The 24,442-nt window shown below is 41.3% G+C and overlaps 1 protein-coding gene across 2 annotated transcripts; it reads left to right on the forward strand.

Moving 5' to 3' along the window:
• On the forward strand, positions 1 to 24,068 carry LOC141786445 (5-hydroxytryptamine receptor 3A-like). 2 transcript variants are annotated; one of them, XM_074665093.1, is made up of 14 exons: positions 1 to 143; positions 373 to 441; positions 521 to 577; positions 11,300 to 11,356; positions 11,821 to 11,972; positions 12,722 to 12,766; positions 12,866 to 12,975; positions 19,135 to 19,304; positions 20,837 to 20,997; positions 21,519 to 21,624; positions 21,712 to 21,729; positions 21,841 to 22,014; positions 22,198 to 22,283; positions 22,717 to 24,068. In XM_074665093.1, the coding sequence occupies exons 1-14, from the start codon at positions 107 to 109 to the stop codon at positions 22,960 to 22,962; spliced, it is 1,488 nt and encodes a 495-aa protein (XP_074521194.1). In that variant the 5' UTR covers positions 1 to 106; the 3' UTR covers positions 22,963 to 24,068. The 2 variants fall into 2 exon arrangements, with proteins under 2 accessions (XP_074521194.1, XP_074521193.1); XM_074665092.1 differs by lacking the exon at positions 521 to 577 and having other exon boundaries at positions 21,519 to 21,729.
• The last annotated feature ends 374 nt before the right edge of the window (positions 24,069 to 24,442 follow it).

Consider the following 24,442-nt stretch of genomic DNA (forward strand, 5'->3'; position numbering starts at 1 on the left):
GTGGCCTGCCCTCTTCCACAACAAGGCAGTGATGTGTACAGTCAGAATCTTGCAGAGAGTCTGAGGGACAGGGATCCTTAGTGACAGGAGACGTTCCACGGTCAGGATGTTTGCAGGGTTCCTCTTTCTGCTCCTCCTCACGGGTAAGCTGGCTCTCTTCTCTTTGAAGCATGCTGCTGTGGAGCTCTACATTTTGATTCCAACTATTCACAAACATTCATGCAGAGTTGATTTCATTGAAGCAAAGTGTTGATGGTGTGTCAGTGAGCTGTGAGCTCTGTGAGCAGGAAAAGCATTGATTGTTGAAAAGAGGGGATGCATATGCAAAGATAGAATGCTTCAATCAGAAGCTGATCATGCTTTCTGTGTCAGGTGGAAGCAGCTCCAACCACACACAGCCTCCTGATGCTGAAGGTCCCTACAACCAGAGCCACTTGGACGGTATGTAGAAAGGGATTTTGTTTCTCAGTGGGATAAAGAATAATGACAGAAAAAAACCTGTGAACTCTTTCTGTGTCAGGTGAAAGCAGCTCCAATCACACTCAGTCTCCTGATGATGAGTACGACTCTGAGGAAGGTACGGACCTTTGTGTGTTTGTTTGTCTGTTAAAGTGAATGATAAATGGAGGTTATTGTTGACAGATTGGTGCAGACTATATTATAGGTTTATGTCATCTTGTTTGTTTCATAGCTGCTTAGTTTGCTCTTATATCAAACTGCCTGTTTGACCAAATGTGGTTTCTGATTGGCTGGTAGCAGCTGGATAGTGTCACTGACACCACACACATAATGCAACAATAAATCACTCATTCATCTGAACCAGATCAAAAGAAAAGAGTCACAGGAGTGGAAATAACTTTCAATGGCAAAAGGATGGAAATACAACCTGAGGCATAGCATGTTTCCCTGTAGACAGACGGACGGACGGACAGACAGATTTTTTTTTTTTTTGAACCACTTTATTTGCTGCTCTTACTCAATTTACCCAAGTAATTCAGTTCAACTCAAAATTATTATTTCAACAAACTTTCTGTTGAAATATTGAATAAATAAATAAATAAATAAATAAATAAAAACATCATAGTTTTAGCACATTCCCAAACTTCAGGTCACCGTCTGCCACATCACTCAAAATGCCCTTAAAGCACCACATGGTCCTGAAAGAGTCCAGGTCTCCTGGCTGTCTATAAAAGCTGAGGTCAAGGTTGATCCTGGACCTGATGAGACCCTCACACAGTGACTGCAGAGATGTTCTCCACCCCCTCCTGCTGAACCTGTCACAGACTGACGAGGGAGAGGAGCTCTCACCGGCTCTGCGTTAGTTTCAGGCAGAAGTGGTGGAGGGACAGACTAACCTGCACTGTGTGTCAGATACAGATAAAACATTTTCAATTCTGCAAACTAGTGCACCTAAAAACTGATCCCATTAACTTTATTCGTGGTTGATTTGGTGCCTGGACAAGAAGTGTGTCAATGAGTTTTATGATTACTTGTACCACAAGACGAGCGGGTTGTTTGTGATCCCATGTAAATGAACACAATTTAATATGAAACGGTCACTTTTTCACACACAATTCACGTTTACATGATAAGATTATGAGGAGTGAAATAATCATCTTCACAGTATATTTTGTAATCAATACGGCTTCCTTAAAAAATCCTGGCTCAAAGTTTGATTTAGCATCCTCTGAATGTTCTCTGCGGAGACTTTATCATGGACATGGGGGTGTATTAAAAACTGATAACAGCCTTGTTACGACCCTGGCTCAGGGGAGGCAACATAGGAGACATTAAGTGAAGTTTCAACAATCATTTATTACAAAAAACTGAAAGAAAAGACCAGAAAGGATTCAGAGGAGCTGCTGCCTTGCTGCTGATCCTGGCTGCAGTGTGGGAGAGAGTGTGGGAGGAGCCAAGCAGTGGCTTTTGAAGCCAGCTCAGAGGTGCCAGGGATCAGGAGCGAAGCAGATATGGAGGTCCAAGGTGGCCTCAAGATAAAACAGAAACAAAACATTAGTGGCACATAACAGCCTCTCTATTTTTTATTTTTAAAACCCATAGAGTAATCTTTTTTTATTTATTTTATGGAGAAATCAGCTGACAGCTCTCTGCTCTTTTATAAGTGATGTATGTGAAAGCTTGACAGAAGAGGAGTGAAATGTTAGAACCACTATTGTTTCATATCTAATTTAACTATTAATATTTAAATATTTCTCTGTAAACCTCTGTTTTTCTGTCTGAAAATGATTTACGCTCATATGATCTAATAATGACATGAAACCTGCAAACACAAACTCAGACCTGGTGTGGGATTTGAGCGTACCCTACACCCACGTTCAGATTGATAAATGAGGGCCGCTGTGTGTCATGGACTAGAGAAACCAGTTGTCCTCTGCCTGCTGAAGGGACAGCTCTCACTGAAAGATGGATGAGGTTTTTTTTTTTCTTAGTTTATTTATTTTAACTTTTTTTTTTTTTAATTTATGTTGCAACAAAATAAAAGTACAATATAAAAACAACACAAATCTCAAACAAATGAAAAGGAGCAAAAAAGAGAAAAAGTCTTATTGTATCTGCCCCTTCATTCATTCAATATTAAACACATGATTAGATAAAAACAAAAATACTGTCTGCCAGCATGCCTTTCAGCTTTGCCTTCATTCTTTTTTGCAGAAAGAAGACAGGCAAAGCAATTTACAACCTAAATGCAAATTTACATCAAACAAAAAGAAAACCCAACAAAAAAAATTAAAAAAAATCGTATCATGGTTGTCAGTAATATTTTGGTGGTTTTATTCTTATTTATTGACTTATTTATTTATTTATTTTAAGTTGAAAGTTTAAGAATATCTTTCATCCCTGTATTTGTTTATGCATGTATTGTGAAGATACTGAATGATTTGGTTTCCTTAGAGTCCCTGTCCTGGTTGTTCCATAAAGAGAAACCTTTAACTGTAATACTGTGCTCCTTTAGCGTGGTTCTGGATCTTGATTTTTTAAATATTTCTAATCCTTTTAACTTGTAATGCTTTCTCCCTTTTTAAATTTGTACTGAATGTTTGATGGTCAGAGCTTTTTATTCGCTTTTTACATAAATTGTAGCATGTTGAAATCTATGATTAAGCTTCAGCAACTGTAACTTAATGAATACTGGGGTTTAAGGGAGCTCTGTATGGACTTCTGTTAATATTCCTTATTGCTCTTTTTTGTAAAATGAAGTTTGGCAGGATGGAAGTTTAACTTGCAGTTCCTCATACTTCAAAACAGTAGGTCAAGTAAGGAACAACCAACCAGTTATATAAAAGTTGCAAAGCTCTGTTATCAAAATGTGGCGAGTGGAGGAGGTGAAAGAAACCAGCCTAAACACGCACACACACACTCTCTCTAGAGTGGACGGGGTCTGAGTTTCCCTTAATTTACTTTTGATAATAGAGCCAGGCAACGCCACCCTTGGACTTGCACCAAGGGAAAGGGTTCACTTTCACTGATGATAGGCACACAGGTCAGTCCACAAAGAGGAACCAGAGACGTGGTTCACATTAGAAAGTACACAGAAACTTTATTTTTCAAACAAGAACAGATTAAAAGGTTTAATTCATAAAAAGCACCCACACACTCCAAAAGACAAGAAAACAAGGGAAAAAGGGGACCTGGCAGGACTGGGCTCACCAGTGGGCTGGATTGGGATGTGACGGGGAAGGGAACACCCAGTAACTTGTGAAAAACACACACTGAACTGTGCAAAAACTCAAGAAGAACCACACCACACACGAGGAGGGGGAACACCACCACCAGGAACCCAGGACCACCACCACCAGACTCCAGTCCTATAAGGAGAGGGAGAGAAAATTAATTCAATTAACACAAACCAAAAACCCAACTAACCCACAAATAAATCAAAAATACATTTAAGGCCACCAAAGGTAACTGCTAAAGTAGCCTGAACACAACTACTACACTGGATAATAAAGAAATAACAGAAAACAGATAACTGAACCGAACTGAACCAAAATTACTTTACCACAAATAAACAGTCAATACCACATTACCCTTGGGGTACCCAAACCAACCCTCAGAAATAACTGTTATTCACAAAAGAAACAAACCAAAAGAAATAACTGTGTCCAAAGTTCTAATATGACAACAAAAGAATTAAGGCACAAGGAAATAAGCGAATAAACCAAAAGGGGAAAAAGGAAATATCAAACCAGGAAGAAAAGGAGACAGAAACAAAATGACTCAAATCAGTGCTGAACCAAAATCCAAAAGAAGAAATCCAAATCAAATTAATTAACTCACTTTCACACACTTAAAACAAATAGTCCCAGTTGTTCTGAGCCAAGTTAAGTTCGGCTGAGAGAGCACAAGTAAGGCTCAGACTCAGCAGGCTCAACGACAATTAGGTTTGGTTCTGGGCAGGATACACATATGACTCAGGCAGCCAAACCCAGGTGTACCATGGCCCAGCCGAGTCAAGGCAAAACATATAAAGCAAAGCAAAGTCCAGTAATACCAGGCGGCGTAAGGCGAAGCCACGTTAGGCAAAACAGCAGTGCTTCTTGGTGATCACTATAATGATCTGATCAGCTGATAATCACATGAAGTGAAGCTCACAAAGTGAGCTCCTGCTCAGCCCAAAGCAGAGTTGAGAGAGAGAGCAGGGAAACCCCACAAACTGCTTCAAGAGTGTCTAGCTCAGTGGTTCCCAACCTTTTTTGGGCTGTGACCCCATTTTTACATCAAAAGTTTCGGGCGACCCCAGACACCTAAAACAAATGATTGTTTTTGTTCATGTAATAGATTTCGATATATATATATATATATATATATATATATATATATATATATATATATATATATATATATATATATATATATATATAGAATAGAATAGAATAGAATAGAATAGAAAATACTTTATTTATCCCCGAGGGGAAATTCAGGAGTCACCGCAGCATTTAAGAAAACAAAAGTAAGAAAGAGTATAGAAAGTACAAAAATGTCCATAAGAAATTAGATGAAGACATCCCGTCCACCACTCGTCCACCACTCTCCAGCCCAGCCAGTCTCCACCTCCACAGGGTCCAGGACTGAGCCTCCCCAGCAGTCTGTTCAGTCTCTGTCTCCTGGATCCTGTCTGCTCACAGCAGGCGAAGCTCCTCCGATGTGTTGCGGCGTCCGATGTCTGCTCCATCAGCCACGTCCGTGAACAGCATGATGCCGCTGGGTTAGCACAGCTAGCTCATCCATCCCCCGGAGCGAGATCCCACGTTCCCAACTACGATGGATGGAAGGACAGGTCCATGTCGTCACCTCCCAGCTCACATCCGAGAACCAGCACGTCGTCCTCACCGCCTCCTCCTCAGCTCGAGGGAAATCATCAAGCCCTACACTAGTTAGCATTGACATGCTACAGGCTGCTAACAGCTAATTTCGCATGTAAACAATGCAGCCATGGTTACATGTAGGATCTCCAGACAAACACAGGAGAAAAGTAGTAAAAAATACCGCCGAAGACACAAAAAGTTTGGTGTCCGTGACCGACAATGAACCATACAAAGTGATGATCCACTCCAAATACAAAGATGACGAAAAAGAGACGAAAAAATTACAAGAAACGGACAAAGACGAGAGAGCTGCTGCAACAGGCAGCTACTTGGGTAGCGCCAAGTATATATATATAAGTATATATATATATATATAAGTATATATATATATATATATATATATATATATATATATATATACAAAAACACCGTTTAATAAGGCTCTAGTTCTCATTGTGTCTCTCCGTCCTGGCAGACTACCTGTGTTTGTTTATATCTGTCAAGCTGTGCGTGCGGACTGATATACCAAGGGGCGAGCGCCTCGTAGCCTAAAAACCTAAAAAACCTAAAAAAGGTTTTTATTTTAAGGAAGCGGTATTGATTACAGGATTTACCGTGAAGATGATGTAAATGATAATATTGTAAGGATCAATATATTGATCCTTACGAAGGACGTTCATTTACATGAGATCACAACCTATGTGCTCGTCTCATGGTACGAATAAATCTCCGGACTACCTGTGTGTAACTGCGCACGAATGACACACTTCAGCTCCACTCCCTCCTCAGTCTGTGACAGGTTCAGGTTCAGGCTGGAGTCTGCAGCTTCTTTAAGAGCTCAAACACATCTTTGAAAGACAACTTTCCACGTTTCTGGTCCTGAATGGAAACAATAACCAATATTGTGGCTTCTAACAGTCAGACAACAAGGATTACTTAACCAAGGTGTAAACAAACGATGTGTAAATTAAATGTTTCAAACTCAGATGTATTCTAGTTTGTCACATCCACGCTGCTGAATTACTGCAGTGATTTCCTTGCAGATGATTTTTTTTCTGATTCGCTCTATTTTCCGACTGCCGAACAACGCAGCAACGTGTCATTTCCTCTCTACCTCTGCTGCTATAGCGTTGCCGATTACAGGCATGGAGAAGTTCCTTTTTCCCCGTAATGCGTCCTTCCATGGGTGCTTCTCAAAGCTCCAAAGTTCCATCCACGCCTCCTCCACTCGCCTCCTCCACTTGCGTCTTAGTCCCGCCCACCAGAGATGCATGCCGGAGACGCGAGGAAACGAAGAGAGGAGAGAGGAGACGAGGAGGTTCATTTTATGAGCATTGAGATGTCCTCTCCTTCGGAGCGTCACATGAAGCGACGTATTTTAGTGATGACAGCATCACAGCTGGATAAACCGGTCTGAACGCACGGGAGAAACTAAATTAAGGAAAATAATGTAAACAACAGGGCGCTCGACCACGGAAAATTCATATTCACTTTTAAATCAGTTTAACATGAATATGTTCATGAATGAAAAAGAAAAATGTCACGTTTTCCCAGGCCCAGAGTGATAGTTTTTAATTCTTATGTTGGGGCCACTTTGTGTTCATAAATAATGTGTTTATTCTGCTATAAACACTGCTTAGCTCACTGGTGGGACAGGAGGAGAGAGAAGCAGAGCTGTCTGCAGCGGTGCCTTTCATCCATTACGCGCACGCAGAGGGACAGAGGTGAAACTGTTGCTGTATCAGCCAATAATGGCATGATCTCACACCCATCACTGAGAAAACAACAGTTTGCTACTGTATGAAAATGGCGTGGTTATGTGTTATTTTTAAAGGCATTATTGAACTGGCTGGAGTGAGCCAGTGGAGCTCGCAGTCAGCTGACCCGGAGCCTTTCAGTTTCACTTTAAGCCTTGTTGTCTGTTGTCCGGTCTCTGGGGCTCTTTCTAATTGTTTGTTGTCATCCTCAGTGAGAATGAATGTTGTAATCATCCAGATAAATATCAAACATGTTTGAAAATTATCGGGGCAGCTCCGACGAGTCTGTGAGACGATCGTGGGGCTAAAGATTCATCTGTCAACCGCTCACACTAGAAGATAATCTTTGCCGAACGTCGGGGCTGATTTAAGTCTCCGACCAGATTTTTTCCCTGATTGTGGGGAGGACCGAATCTGGGTTAAATCGGGGCGAGAATCCTGAAGTGCGAGCCAGGCTTTACACTTAAACAGCGTATCTTGCTCCATGGTGCTCACGTTTCACACATGTGGACAGCTGACGCTTTGTGGCCGGCTCTGATACGTTACAAGGGGGCGTGTCTGTCAGTGAAAAGACTTCCGCGAAGCCTGCACTTGTGTTTCCTCGATTATGCCTCCTCCAGCTCAGTCTCCTCTCTCCTCTCTCCTCTCTCCTCCGAGCACATTTGGCACTTTGGAATGTCCTCCAATATGGCTGCTCACAAAGTACTTCCGGTGTCGCGGAGGAGAGAGGAGATAGGAGACTGCATTTTTTTGGCACATTGGGAAGCACCCCATGTCGTAAATTCCGTGGGTGCGGCCAGGGCAGGTCCGTCCTACAGGCGAAGCAGTTTCTTGCCTGGGGCGCCAGGTGTGCTTGGGGCGCCTCACAAAAAAATAAAAAATAAAAATAAGAATATTTGGGCGCCCAGGTGCCCCCCTCCTTTTCTACACAATGAACAAATAAGCAAGAATAAATACACTTTTTATTTACAATATTTCATCTGGCCTGGCTGATGCACTTGAACAGAGACACGATGCTGCTGCTGCTTGCTTTAGTGGGGGGGGATATGTCTCTGCACAACTGGCAACCGCAGCCCAATCAAGACGTGCGCGTAAACACAACTACATGGGGTACGTCTCAAAGCTCCAAAGTTCCATCCTTCCTTCCTCCACTTGCGTCGTTCTCTTGCGTCTTAGTCCCTCCAACCAGAGATGCATGGGAGAGACGCGAGGAAATAAAGAGAGGAGAGAGGAACGGAGGAGATTCGTTTTTAGAGCAATGGGACATCCTCTCCTTCGGAGCGTCACATGAAGCGACCAGTTTCAGTGATGATGGCATCAGCTGATCACCTCTGGATCATCTGTCAGTCAGCTCTAACAGCTGTTTGTGCGTCTGGGCACGTGCGCTGTAATAACTCTGATCAAACAGAAACAGTAACAGAGATTTGTCTGTTCCTTTAACCAGTTAAACACACACGTAACCATAAAGAAAACCTGCTCTCTGTATATTCTGTGTGCTGTTTAGAAGCTCACGGATCACTTTTCCGGTAAAATGCGTAATTGTGAGATTATTTATGAATTATTTATCCTTTATCTTGAGCCAATCTGATCGTGAACTCTGAAGCCTCAGAGTTCACGATCAGATAAAGTGGGTTATATTACTATCAATATGACCCACCTTATTGTGACTCAGGAAGATATTATTGATCAGTCAGTTTTCTGTATTAATCCTCTGATTATATTGATTTGATGATGGTTGTGTTCAGTGTTTTGTGCTCTAAACTCACAGCGAACCCTTTAATACCAGATTTATGATCAGTTTCTAAATGATCCTCCGTGCCCGTCCTCAGCTCGTCTTTTCTCTCATTAAACTCCGTTGTGTTTGTGAAGTTTCATGTGAAGTCTGAGCTGCTGCAGCGTCCAATCAGAGAGTGATATTCCATATGGGGGCGTGTCGGTCAGTGAAAAGACTTCCGCAAAGCCGGCTCTCGTGTCTCCTCGATCATAGCTCCTCCGATCAGTCTCCTCTCTCCTCTCTCCTCTCTCCTCTGAGCGCAATTATCGCTTTGGGACAGTCTTCAAAATGGTGACTGGGAAAGTACTTCCGGTGTCGTGGAGGAGATAGGACGGAGGAAGCACGAAGTTAACGCATTGAGACGCACCCTATGTTGGTGCCGCTGCTGCCGCGCATATCATATCAGGCAGACAGGTAGCGTTCTTTAAAAATGAAAAGGCACAAACCCTCAGGTGCGCAGGGCAGAAAACAGAGAAAAGAGAAGGAGGAAAGGAAAGCCCAATTAAGAGGTAAGCTATGTCAACAAAGCGCTGTTTTGCGTTTCTGTGTTATTTTAGGCTGACAGGCGCTAACGCTAGTGTTAGCTAAGTAATAAAGTAATAATAAAAGTAGTAAAGCTAAAGGTAAAGCTAGCTAGATAATGCAATGTTATGATGGGCTATTGATAGATTCATACAGATTGAGATGAATGCTCATTCCTCACGTTTGGGCTTAGTAGTTTTATTACTAAAAACTAGGTTACTACTTTACACCTGCATTGCAGAGGTACAAACCCAAACCCTTGTCATCATGCTTGCCTTGAGTCTCAAAATTAGTAGCAGGCTGCCCCATTATATCAGTGATAATGTGACTACAATTATCAATTACAAAAATGATTTAAATTGTTTGTACTGTGCAGCTATACATGCTTTTGCTAGGCTAATAACTGTACCTGTGTTCGTACATTAATAATATATATATATATATATATATATATATATATATATATATATATATAATATATATATATATTCGACACACTCAGCAAATTCTTGAAGCCCCCAACTCCTGGAGGAGAAGGGACTTCTACACCACTCTCTGAAGCATGTAAGTAACTCCAGCCAATTATTTGTGGTCTCGTGTAATTGATAAGTTGGTGTAGTTTACAGTTACACCTTGCTATTACATGTAGGATTTAGTCAAATTTAATAAATTGTATTTGTTTTGTTTATGTGCAGTAACATTACTGTACACAAAAGACAATGCAGTGGTGTAAGAGCATGAATGTGCTTTGTTTACAGCTGCACCTTCAGCTCCAACATCCCCAACATCCAGCACCTCCTCCACTGACACACACTGTGCAGCTCCTCTAGCCCAAACATCTGGTGATCTCCCATCTACACCACTCTCTGAAACATGTTGTTCAACCAAATGTTTGTTTTATTATTTTAACATTATACATTTTATTTTATCATCCGTGTTTAAAGGAGTAAAACTGACTTTGATGTGATACAAAGAGTATTGAATAGCACCTTTTCTATGCATACAAAAATGTTTACTGCCACTAGGACTGGCTGACTTTGTTAGTAATTTTGTTAAAACTTCACTATATGACCTCTATAAATGTGAATGAGACATCCAATGCACAATTATCTTGTTTGAAGACTGTTTTAGCATTTTATTTGTATTTTTTTCTCTTACCTCCTTAAAGGAGTAAAACTGACTTTGTTATATGAGCCAGAAAATAAAAAAAACATGCTTGTGTTCTTTAATTCGTGGTGATGTCTGAGTAATGTTTGTTGGGGGGGGGCACCCAGGGGGGGCACGCAAATGCCAATCTCGCTGGGGCACCAAAATGTGTAGGACCGGCCCTGGGTTCGGCCAGCTTTACCTTGAATAATTAGGGGCGTGTTATGTAACCGGTTGTTTTCAGACGCCGCATTTATCAACAGCTGATCAGGCGTAGGCCGTGATTGGTCCTGGTATGCACGTTTCATAAATCACACGTGAACATTGGTAAACTGATTTTTACACCCAGATCTGCGCAAATTCTCACCAAGATTGATAAACGAGGGCCAATAGGATTGTGTTACGTCAGAGGAGCTGGAGGTGGAATAGCCAATCAGACATGTAATACTGAAAAAAGGGAACAGTTTTACGTCGCATCCATCTCACATTGGAGCTGGCTTCCGATTCGTTGGAGCAGCCGTTAATCGGCTGAGAGTGGAGGTCTGCAGCTGGACCCTCTCATTTATTTTGGATTTCATTTTAAATTTTTATTGTTTGTGTTTAAATCTTTACATGGATCAGCACCTCAGTACCTGACCTTTTAAATATTTACACTCCACCGCGGTCCCTGAGGTCTGCTGATCACCTTCACCTTGTGGTTCCAAAAGCCTGCTTGAATACATAAACATGAAAATAACGACAACATGAAAACCTGTGAACTCTTTCTGTGTCAGGTGGAAGCAGCTCCAATCACACTCAGCCTCCTGATGATCAGTACGACTCTGAGGAAGGTATGAGCCTTTATTTGTTAAAGTGATTCATAAATGAAGGTTATTATTCAAATTTTATTGTATTACATACAGACTGTTTTATGTAATCTTGTTCACAGTTATCAAGTTTTTGATTAATTCCCATGACATTTAGCTCGTTTGACCAAACACTGGAGCTGAATGAAAAACTTAATGTTCAGTCATTTTCTTTGAATTAAAGCCACAAGCTGCTCTTCTGTTCAATCTTCCTCTTGACTCTGGGTACAGCTATGTTCACACACTCTGCCATGCTGAGTTGGAAAAGAAGTCACTGTATGCTTTGTGACTCTTCTCAGTCATTAGTTACTGCAGTTCACAGAACTGTTTTATTCAAACCAGGAACAGGAACATGAAGTGACTACTCTCCAGTTTACAGTCAGACTTAATGACTGCTTCTTTTACAGGGAAATTACTGTTTTAATGAAAATGTCTTGTCTTCTCTGTAGGTGATTGGCCAGATCATTGTAATTATACCAACATCGTAAATTACTTTCATTTATCGGACAAAGTCAAGTTTTACTGGACCCGCCCAACCAAACATATCAGGAGCCCCACAAATGTAATGCTGTTTATAAACCTCTACAGCATTTTAGACGTGGTAAGTGTTTTTAACCTTCAATTAATTTTTTTTTTGTCTTCTGCCGAAGCCATATTACTGCTTTATGGATTAATGTCTGTGGGAGTAGATCTCAAACTCACTCTGTGTTTAGTTGGACCATGGACCAATGGATGAAGTCCAGTTTCTAGACCTCAAGTTATCCACTAATTTCAACACAGCAGTCATTCTTTCTCATCAGTCAGTTTGTCTTTCCTTTCTTTTGTCTCTAACATAAATTACTTGTGAATTATTTTAGAAAGACTCCCTAACCCTAACTTTCTTCAGTTCCCAAAAGTTTTCAAGGATCTCCATTACAGAGTAAAGTCTGTTTTATTGATACAGTGATTTCCTCTGCAGAGTTATGTCTGTTTTCATGAATGCAGTGATCTCCTCAACAGAGTCATGTCTGTTTTTAATGCAGAGCTGCCTGAGGTCCATCTGGTCATAGTTTTGGTTCTTGTCCCTGTTGTTCAGAGGTTTCTCCAGATTCTCTCATCCTCTCATGATATCATGTTGTGCAGATGATGAAATCCTCTCTGGAGGCTCATTTTTTTCGACTCACTCATGTGACTAACCTGTTGATAATGACTCATAGTTTCTCCTGCTTCTTCTTTGACATGACTCAGCTTTTTCAGAATTTTGTTGTTGCCAATGTTTTTTTTAAAGCTGTTGCTGGCATTTATGATAATTAAATGTAGGTTTATCTGACCTTTGAGGCTTGATCAGGACTTTCTTGTTTCTCCTCGTAGAAAGAAAAGGAACAGGAATTAGTTTCTTACTTTTGGATGATGATGGTGAGTTCACTCTAAAGACTTTTTGTTTGACTTTTTGGTCTTTTTTGTTAAAAGACCATATGACTCAACTAACTGAACTTTACATCTTGTTCTTTTAAGTGGTGGGAAAATAAATTTATCAACTGGAAACCGAGGGATTTCTGTGAGACCTACGAGATCACTGCTCCTACTGAGCTGTTGTGGAAACCAGATTTAACCATTGAAGAGGTGTAAGTTTGTCTTTCTGTCCTCCACAGCAGAAAAAGCTCTGTGCACAAGGCTTTCTGACCAAACTCTTTCAGTTTTCGTTACAAACCTTTGTTTTCCTTTAAAACATTCACTGTGTTGGTATGTATGTATGTATCATCAGACAGTTCCTCATGCTCCTCACTAACCCCAATACCCTGACCCCTCTGAGCCTATTCAGGCCAGAGAGGAAGAAGACACTTTCTGAGGGTGCTTTTCAACCAAAAGGACCAAAAACATAAATTCCCCCTTGTTGTCTGCATTTCCTCAGCAGCTTTAGTCTCATGAAGATTAAACAAACCAAAGCAGTGCTGAGAAGCGATAAAAGGGACTGCACTGCACCCCCAAACCAGCAGAGGGCAGTAAGAAAAAGACAAAGGCCATACAACAAAGATGACACAATTGGTGCGTCTCTGGGTGCGTCTCAAAGCTCCAAAGTTCCATCCTTCCTTCCTCCACTTGCGTCATTCACTTGCGTCTTAGTCCCTCCCACCAGAGATGCATGGGAGAGACGCGAGGAAATGAAGAGAGGAGAGAGGATGGAGGAGATTCGTTTTTAGAGCAATGGGACATCCTCTCCTTCAGAGCGTCACATGAAGCGACGTGTTTCAGTGATGACGGCATCAGCTGATCACCTCTGGATCATCTGTCAGTCAGCTCTAACAGCTGTTTGCGCGTCTGCACATGTGCGCTGTAATAACTCTGATCAAACAGAAACAGTGACAGAGATTTATCCGTGTTTTTAACCTGTTAAACACACACGTTACCATGAAGAAAACCTGCTCTCTGTTTATTCTGTGTGCTGTTTAAAAGCTCATGGATCACTTTTCCGGTAAAATGCGTAATTGTAAGATTATTTATGAATTATTTAGCCTTTATAGAGCCCATCTGACTGTGAACTCTGAAGCTTATTAATGTAACCCACCTTATTGTGTCTCAGGAAGATTTTATTTATCAGTCAGTTTTTTGTATTAATCCTCTGTTAAATTGATTTGATGATGGTTGTGTTCAGTGTTTTGTGCTTTAAACTCACAGCGAACACTGTATTACCAGATTTATGATCAGTTTCTAAATGATCCTCTGTGCCTGTTTTCAGCTCGACTTTTCTCTCATTAAACTCTGTTGCGTTTGTGAAGTGTCATGTAAAGTCTGACCCGCTGCAGTGTCCAATCAGAGAGTGATATTCTATATGGGGGCGTGTCTGTCAGTGAAAAGACTTCCCCAAAGCCGGCTCTCGTGTTCCTCGATTATAACTCCTCCGATCAGTCCCCTCCAGCCTCTCTCCTCTCTCCTCTGTCGCTTTGGGACAGTCTTCAAAATGGTGACTGGGAAAGTACTTCTGATGTCGTGGAGGAGATAGGACGGAGGAAGCACCAAGTTAACGCATTGAGACGCACCCTCTATGGGCCCCCTACACACTCCCCCTCCATGACGGAGTGCACGCCGTCACAGAGTCACACTCGCAGCTGAATGGATGTCTTTAGCTTTATGCCCTTCTACAGTTTGTGAGATATCACTGTTCAAGCAACATGATGATTAAAGCGTTCTCACAAGAGATAAGCACATGATGTGGCAACTCAGAGTGCGCTGCAGTCACAGATTCCACCTTTTTTTTTTTTTTTTTTTTGTAAAAATGTCTACAACGTCTTCATACCTCAATCTTCAGACATGATTTACCGCCTTCCTCCTTCATTTGGAATCCTTTCTTAACTCTTCTGAGAGACAGTTTTTGCTCTGAGAGCTTCAGTCTGACAGGAGTGTAGGAAATCTTCCCATCTGCTACAAGGTGAATTGTCTGCCCTCCAGGACATGATTGTTCTCTCTGTACCCCGTTTTTAACTCGCTCATTTTTAACAGTACAGGCTTAAAATGCATATATGTGTATCAAAGCCTTGTGCTATTCACTGCATTGCCATAAAGGTTTTTGCTCTATAACTGCAGTTTAAAATCTTGCAAAATCTGCCTCTCATACGGTCAGGACCTCACCTAGCTGCAAAAACAAGTATAATTTACACACACACACACACACACACACACTCACACACACACACTCACACGCACACACACACACACACACACACACACACACACACACACACACACACACACACACACACACACACACACACACACACACACACAAAAGAATGATCAAATTTCACTGCACAAGTGCAGCTGAGACTTGGAGTAGGGATGGGGCTTAGCAGCCAATCAGAAGCACTCTCTCTCTATCACAGCACATTTTAGGCGTACATGAAATTGATAAGTGGCCATTAATCCAAGTGTATCTGTCTGCGGCTTGCAAGACAGAGGCCTGTCGTGTAGTGGGCGCGTCGTGTAGTGGGCGTGTTGTGTAGCGATGTAAAGACTACACGACACGCCCACTAGATAAGACGGAAATCACGGAAAACCACGCGAGACACTGTTAAAGGTTAAAAAAAGGAAGAAGACAAAAAATAAGAATGAGCCAAGGTTTATCAAGATTATCATTATTATTATGTAAAGAATTGAAAAGACATATTTCTGTGTGTGCTGCAACATTTAATAACTTTAATCTTCTTTTTGGACAGTGAATTGAAAATGATAGAAAAAACCCTGGTGGTATAATGTAGTGGGAGTGTCACGTAGTGATGTCAATACATGACACGCCCACTATACTGTTCTTAAAGAGATATGAGCCCGGGTAGCATTTAAACTTTGAATGTTCTGCTCTGCTTTTACACTCAATACCGTTTTGCTTGTTGCCTTATAATGAATTGATTTTAAAGCGTTGAAATGTTAATATTCTTTGACTCTGCCACAAAATAATGATAATAATTAAAGAAACAACTCGGGACAAGAATTAATTAGCTAAAATACAAACATATATGTATATATATATTTATGTATGATAAATGTATACATATATATATTTGAGATTATGAGTTCATTATTGTGTGGAACCGTGGGAGGAAGCTGGAAGAGAGCGCATGCGTCCAGGCAATTTCTGGACGCAGGGATGCGGCTCTCAATGTTTTCAGTGAAGCTTGTAATATTTGTTCCCATTTATTAGTGCGATGGCTCTGTGAAATGTAAAACTTGCATGTTGCTATGCAAATAATAAAAATGCAACATGTTTCAAAGCTTCCCAATCTATATTTTATATCATAAATGGCTGAGAAAAGCCTCAGAAGAGAGGGCTCTTTCCATTTTCAGCTGGAAACTTTTTAATTTGAGTGCTGCCTCCCCTGACAGGTGCTGCACCAGGGGGTTTTTTTCATCATTTTTCAATTCACTGTCCAAAAAGAAGATTAAAGTTATTAAATGTTGCAGCACACACAGAAATATGTCTATTCAATTCTTGACATAATAATAGTGATAATCTTTCCATGGCTCATTCTTATTTTTTGTCTTCTTCCTTTTTATAAACTTTCAACAGTGTCTCGCGTGTTTTTCTGTGATTTCCGTCTTATCTAGTGGGCGTGTCGTGTAGTCATTACGTCACTACACGAACGCCCAGTACACAACATTTCTCCATTATTCCAGTGCTGCATTTGTTGGAATTTTCAAGTTCCGAGTGGGAACACCCAACTGAATGCCCCCCACCAAGGTCAGAATTTCCAACTTGGAAGCTGGAGCACTCACACTATCCCTGAGTTCTAAGTTGGATATTCTGAGGTTCCAGGGTAAATAGTAACTAAGCTCCTGTTAGATTCTCTTAATTTTAGAATTTCTGACTAATGTTTGTTGCAATAAGTCAGCCATGTATATAGTATTATTTAATGTTGATATACAGAAATACTACTGTTATGGCAAGAAACTGGAATGCTAAACTCGGCGGTGACGCCATTCCCACTCCAGACTTTCCAGTTCTGAATACAAATGCAGCATAAGTAGAGTACGTGGAGCAGAGACTGGGGGGTGGGGCTGAGCTGCCAATTTGAAGCACTCACTCCCATTTCACAGCCCATGTGACGCATGCATGAGAACTGGGAGTTGATGCTGGCTAATTAAATATTCAAGAGGAAGACACGTAGTTGGAGCTAGTAAGCGCTTAAAGAGTTTTGTACAGAAATATGTGGCTCCACTCTTGCTCTTGTGAGACGTGATTCAGGACCAGTGTTTGTGTTTTTGACTGTTTTGCTGTTAAATGCTGGTTGTGGTAGGAGTAGGTTGTGAAGCTTGGTCAGCCACAACAGCCTTGAATAAACTCTGGACCTAACTTCACATTTATTTAAATCAGTGGTTTTCAAACTGTGAGGCCCGCCTCCCCTGGGGGCTGCTAAAGGGTCCAGGGGAGGCCCAAGAAGAGAAACTACATGTCTGAATTAGCACTGAGCACAAAAATTATGGAAACAAATGCACTGTAGTTTCATCATTATTTTCCCTGATGCTGTCTGCATGCTCGTCTCTGTGTGTGCGTACACACATGTTTGTTTATCCTTTGTGTGCATCGGGGTGGAACATTGCCATGCGCTTTGTAGAGAGCGGAGGAGAGTTGTGAACGCGCAACCATGCAGGCAGCTACAGGACAACTGCTCTGCTCTGCAACCAAACAGGACACTCACGTATCCCTCAGGGGCATGTGTCCACAAACACACACTAATGTGAACATATGAACTCAGCTAAACGATGTATGGCGAAATGTACTTCTTAAGAGACCTCTGGAAATGTTGCCGTTGAGCCTTTTAGCAGGTCTCATATATCAATTTTGGGGTCTCAGACCCCTACGTATTTTGCACAATGGTAACGACGGATATTTAAAGTTGGGTTTTTCTTTCACCAGATTCTCCAAGGCCACAGTGTGTACCTTGTTTACTGTGAATTTGTAATCTTTTGGCGTTTGAAAAGCTGTACTAAACAGTCTTCTTAAACAAGAGTTTTGCAGATGCTAAAAGCAGCTCTGTGTATGATTGATCTGTAATTGAATGATTTTTTAATTCCTGAATTTTGATTGATCTTTTATTCTCTTTTGCAGTAGTGGACATGCTTTCTTTCTTGGCTCAAGAGCTTTCATCTAATTTTATTTTAATGTTTGATGTTCATGAAGTCATCATGATAAATGAACATATAGGCATTGAACGAAATTCATCTAATTCCTACCCATTTCAGCTAAAATTTGGGGGACTGGTTTAGAACAGAATTTATAAAATAAACATTCATATGTTTTGTGGTTCCAACCAGAGTGGAGTGTTTATTTATTATAAGTAGTTTTTGTTTTATTTAAATAGGGGAGGCCCCTACGACCTCATGTTCTCTGAAGAGAGGTTCACTGTCTTACACTTTGAAAACCCCTGATTTACATGATAGATAGATAGATAGATAGATAGATAGATAGATAGATAGATAGATAGATAGATAGATAGATAGATAGATAGATTGATAGATTGATAGATTGATAGAATACTTTATTCATCCCCAAAGGGAAATTCATGTTGTTTGGGCTCATCTTCCAAAGATTAAAGAATTAAAAACTCTGATGGCTGCAGGGAGGAACGATCTTGATGTATTTTTCTTTAGATATTTCAGACCAGTAAAATCCTTAAACTGTATATTTATAACTGATGTGGTAGCCCTACAGCACTATTGAGATTCTGAAAGGTTGTTTTTGTTAGGACAGTTTCTGCTGCTGTCACAGCTAGCAGGTGGTAGTGGAGGCTGCTATTTCACTGATTCTTCTTTTTTCATGAGGAAAGGCAAATTTCAATCTACCCTTAAAAGGAGAAGAGCTCTAAAGACAAAGAGGATTGAACAGGTCTGAAAGGATCCACTAAAAGCAAGAATGTGGATTATCAAGCCAGAGCAGAGATCTACTGGTGTTTCAGTTCCAAAGGTCCCCCTTTGAACTTGTAGGGAGATCTTATCTAGGTGACAGACTGGTGACACTTTAAGCCACATCCAGAGTTTACCAGGACACAGGTCTGTAACAAGACCCTCTGCACCTGTCCTCTCTCCATGTGTCCATGCTGCTGTCTGAGGTGTTAGGGCTCAGTCTGTGCCGTCAAAGTGTTTTTATCGTTTTGTCACTGAGATGAGCTCAGAGCTTCATTTGACTCAAATGATGAACTTTTTGCCTTCATTTCAAGCAGAAACACAAAGAGAATTTTTCAACACTTTGAATCTACAGCATGCTTTTAGAGTCACTTGTTTTTTGTCTCTTTCAGAACAAACAAAGATAAGCTCTTTAACACTCAGTATCTCACCATGAGGTTTAATGGATGGATAAATCAAAAGAGTGGCATGGTGCTGGTCAGCACCTGTAAGATGGATTTCTACAGATTTCCCTTTGACACTCAGATCTGCAACTTAACATTCAAGTCAATCCAACATGAGCGTGAGTATAACTCTGAATGTTTGTGTTTTTAACATTAAATCTCTGATTCTTGGGATCAGGGACCAAACATGCTCCACATTTGACTTTTTGATTCTCATGTCTATTATTTATTACAACGAGCTGTTTGTTTGAGCCTAATTACGACTGTGTGGGACCTTTAGACATGTAGAAAACACATTTCTTTCATCCATTTTACAGTTAGAGATATTTCCATCTTTTCATCTTCATTATCATTTGACTTAAAGTCACTTATTGTTTGTTATTTCTTTAAGGGTAGAGTAGGATTAAGTTTTATTTTCTGGCTGTTTTTGATTCAGAGACATTAGAACACTTTTTAACCCTATCAGCATCCAGCTGGCCTCCATCACACTAAAGATGACAGGGACTATATTTTAGCTGTGAGCTGAGCGCTGCAGATATTTATCTTTTTGTTAGCTGGTGTCATGATCCTGGCTGTTGTGGAAGCTGCTCTCTCTCTCCTTTCCCCTCCCCTCTCTGTGGAGCTGCTTAGAGGTTTCCTGCGGCTGCACTCTGCACACCTGTCTCGAGTTGGGTGATTAGGAGCGCCGGCACTTAAGCTCTGCTGGAGGAATGGGCCGGCCAGTTGATTCCTGCTCTCACCGTGGTAATCAGATTGATATAGTATCTCTTGTGTTTTTGTGCATGTGTGTTTTTTGGATCTCTTGGGGACTAACCCTTGTATGTCTCTCTTTCCAGTGCCTCTAAGGATCACCCCTACAGCTGCTCACCGACAGCCACACTCTCCATCTCACCATCTAAACCTAATCTCTCAATAAAAACCCTCAAACCTGTTTTTGCCTCAGTCCCCCTTCGGGTCCCAGAAAACCCTGCTGGTTTACAAACCATCACAGCTGGCTTATAACTGAAACTAAAATCTCAGATTTGATTTGATCCTAAAAATGTAATGATGACGTTGACATATCAAAGCTGTGACAGATGGCTGAACATTGATCAGAGCAGTTGACTCTCTGTTGAATTAGCCATGAACAAGAAGTGTTAAGAGAGCCTTCATGGTTAGAGATAAGTGTGGCAGTTTGATAACTCAAAGGTTTCTAAAAGATCCAAAGAATCTGATGGAGTTTACAGAGAGTGAGGACATCACTTTGATAGTATTGATAGAGAATAATCTCTAAAGTTCTCTCTACGTTCTGTTCAATCTGTGACTGACCCTCTTCTTTCAACTGCTCAACTTTCTCATTCACTGACAGACAATTTCAACACTTTTTACAGGGACGCTCTAAGTAGCTCTGAGCTACCCTGGGTCACATGCTACTTGGCTCCGATTGGTTAAAGGTCTGTCCAGTTGCTTCCATCACTTCCTCCTGCAGCCATTTCTGATCCCCTCTGGGAAAAAAAGGACAAAAATGAACACATCAGGAACAGTTCACCAAGGTCAAAGGGTCTGGAGTCCCTGGGCTAGTACAGGACTTCATGACACCAAGACCAGATACCTTGTCTTTGTTAGAACTGGAAGAAAATACTCACACTTGTCTCTCTTTCTCTATCATCAGTGGGACAAATACAGCTTCGTTCAGGTATCCCCAATGGATACATGTTAAAGGATACTCGTGCTTACATGAAGACTGAGTCGGAGTGGCTTCTCATGAACGTAACCGTGGAAACTACAATGGTCTTTAAATTTAACATTCCCTCAAGCATGCTGGTTTACACAGTGAGTACCAGCAGCAGGAGTCTGTACGCGCAAGCGCACACACACACACACACACACACACAAACACACACACACACTAACACACACTAACACATTTTCATAGAGCCCATTGGTCCATCTCTTCCAAACAGGCCAGACTCTATTCACATGTTGATTCTATTGATTGAACAACATGGACTGCTGCAGAGCATTAGCTTGTTTGGATCAACACACACCTGTTCAGCTCCCCTCATCCTGAACAGCTCCAGTTTTTCTTCTTTCCACTAGTTTGGTTCCAAACACTGATGTTGCTTTGAAATGGCCAAACTGTCCCCACTGCTTACTGATTTGAGTGTAGTTCAGTCTATAAAGAGAGAAACAGTGAGCATTAAACAAAGACTTTGACTCTATGATAACCTGTATGATGCTAACCTGCTGATTTGACAGCTCATTGATATGCAGTGGGCACAAAGACTGTTGAGCTTTCTTAACTGAAGTGTTGGAACAAAAAGACCAACCTGATCTTAACCATGATTTCACAGATGACTATAAAGAGGCGTTCAGTCCTCTATGTGGCCAACTTCATAGTCCCCGTCCTGTTCTTCCTGTGTCTGGACTTGGCCTCCTTCCTGATCTCAGAAAGTGGAGGTGAGAAGCTGAGCTTCAAGGTGACTGTGCTGCTGGCTGTCACAGTGATGCAGCTGATTCTGAATGATATTCTGCCTTCTTCTTCAGACAGGATCCCACTCATAGGTAAAGGAGCTCAGAGTCCTGCACTAACTGATGGATCTTAAGCAGCACCTACTAACTCACTGTGAGCTCACTGATTGCTTTGCTCTTTCTGTCACTGCTTTCTTCTTTCAGCCGTCTACTGTATCGGGGTTTTTACTCTGATGATGCTGAGCCTCTTGGAGACCATTTTGATGATGTACCTGATGGAAAAGGACCATGTGTCCCAGGACCAAGAGGCAGATAAAGACCAAAGCCTGGGTGAGGACTACAGGGACCAAGCAGGAAAAGTCCACGAGTGCTTCAGAGGTGAGATTCAGCTCAACTAACATCAATATTAACAGAAAGCTTTCTGACTGAAAGGAGGAAACAGACAGCTGCCTCATTTGTGGAGCAGCAGAGTCTTTCTCCAGATCTTCCTCATGTAGAATCTATCATTTCAATTTGTTGTCTCTTTGTTCAGGCTCTAAGCTTTCCCATGTTTCTTTACAGACATGAACAAATCCATTCCTTGTGTGCGTGTCTTTGACCAGTCCCCTGCTGGGATGCCTCCTGAGCTGCTGCCAGAAGTGAAAGAGGTCAGCATAAAATTGTATTTCTGTCAAACTGCTGTGATCCTTCTCTGCTCCATATTCTCTTCATCCCATAGATCCAGAGCCCCTAGAACAAACCCTGACTCAGCTTTAGGTGACAGAAAGAGAGCAGACGCAGAGGGCTTTGAATGCGGCTCTTGGTTTGTTGTTGCTAACAGAGGGAAGTTTGTACATTTTGCTCATGGAGCTCATTTCCAATCAGGGTTGAATCATTTGGGGTGTAACTGTCTGAGTCATCTGAAAGCCTCAGAAAGGCTGATTTGACACTTTCTTCCTTTATTCAACACCTCCCCCCATCAGCAGCTTCTCAGACAGAATATTAGGTCCACTGTTGACTTTCAGTTCAATGACTCCTCTTTTCCATTTTCTTCTTCCTCTAACCGCTCTAATACACCATGGTATGTTTTTGTTTTTTCAGGGCAGCAGCAGCCAGCTGACCCAGGAGATCCAGGACTTACAGAATTTGAGCGACGAGCTGAGGGAGGTTTTGAAGACAGTGGTTCTGCTTCTCAGCAGCAGGAAGGAAGAAGAGGACCCTGGCTACTGGACCAGAAAGACCAAAACACTGAACCGGATTTACTTCATTGTTTATCTCCTAGCTGCCAGTGTGTTCCTGGGATCTGTGTTTTCAGTTTGGCTCCATGAAGACCACCAGAACATCTAAAGAGTGAAACCAACAGTACAGAGAGTCATAGAGTCCAGATGTTCAACAGGTCAGAGTTAAAGGCTTGATTTGGAGGATCAGTCCTGCTTCCTTAAAGACCCTGTGAGGACTCTAGACCTGATCCTCAAACAGTCTTGCTCTTTTCTATTTGCCTGTTGGTTATTCAGGAGTTCAAAACTGGTCATTTCTAAATTTCTAATGATATTTCTCGGTATCTGTGGCTGCTTCAGATTTTCCCCAGAGAACACAAATTCACGGACCACACAAAGACCAAATGTCCCTTTGATGACTAATAGGGATGGGTACCTTTCACATTTAAAATGAGACTGTACTGATGCCAGTACCTGGCAATATTTTTCATCAGTATATAACCTTCCAATTTTGTGTTTATGTCTTGTATGGAAAATCACCTACTCTTTCACTCTTCACAGTCAAATGGATGCATTTAAGTACCTAAACATGGTCCTTTTGGGTTTGTGTGAGTCGGTATCCGGTACTTTTGACAGAATTCGGTCAGTACCTATAAAAGTACCTGAATGGCGGGCTTGGCAGGCTGTGAAAACAATTTCCCAATTGGAACACTAAAGTTATCTATCTGTCTATCTTATCTATCTAATATGGTACCCATCCCTAAGGACCACTAAATGCACACACTAACAAGAGCCACGTCTTTACCACAATGGCTGAGGATGCTTGTGGGACAGAGTCTTTATTTTAAAACTATAAAAGGATAAATGCATTGATGAATTGAAAGTGAAACTTATTGTAATAAACTGGATAAATGGAATAAAAGAACATACCAACCCACATAAATTGACTAACCCACCCAAGATCTCTGGGGCATTGACCACAATATAGGGGAGACTGGGGACAGTTGCAGCAAGGACGGTTGCAACAAGCCTTATTTCTCCAATCAGAAACATGCTAGAGTGATGACACTCACACTGCACATGCTCAGTTAGACCCTCTACCCACCAAGGAGAGAGAGGCCATATTGGGCATCTGGTCCTGCTTCTATCAAGTAAAGTTGTTTTGGAGGTATGAAAGTAGCTTTTTTCATGAGCTGTTTTTTAGTCATACTGTCCTGACCTTATGTATGAATGAATCCAAACCTATCTAGTTTGAATCACTGTTTGTTGACTATTAAATGACATGGTGAGCATGTGTCAATGTCAATGTGGCTAGCTAGCACACAGCGTTTTGTCATGACTGGTACCATGGGGACAGTTGCAACTGTTGCAACTGTCCCCATGCTGTTAGGTTAGTCATACTAGAAAAGACCACACAATCATATTTTTTAACATTTTTAGTTCAAAATAGGCAACATTAATATATCTTATTGCTCATGATGAACAGAACAGGCAATCACATGGAGAAACTAACGCTAATGATAAAGAAAATAATTTCCCAAATAACTTGTTAAGCAAAATTTAGCAATTAGTTATTGTTGTATGTTGTATGTGTCATATAAACTTGTCAT

Source organism: Halichoeres trimaculatus, unplaced genomic scaffold, assembly GCF_033239565.1.
Source record: "Halichoeres trimaculatus isolate MK-OKI-2021-1 unplaced genomic scaffold, fHalTri1.1 fHalTri1_scaffold_29, whole genome shotgun sequence".
Classification (NCBI taxonomy): domain Eukaryota; kingdom Metazoa; phylum Chordata; class Actinopteri; order Labriformes; family Labridae; genus Halichoeres; species Halichoeres trimaculatus.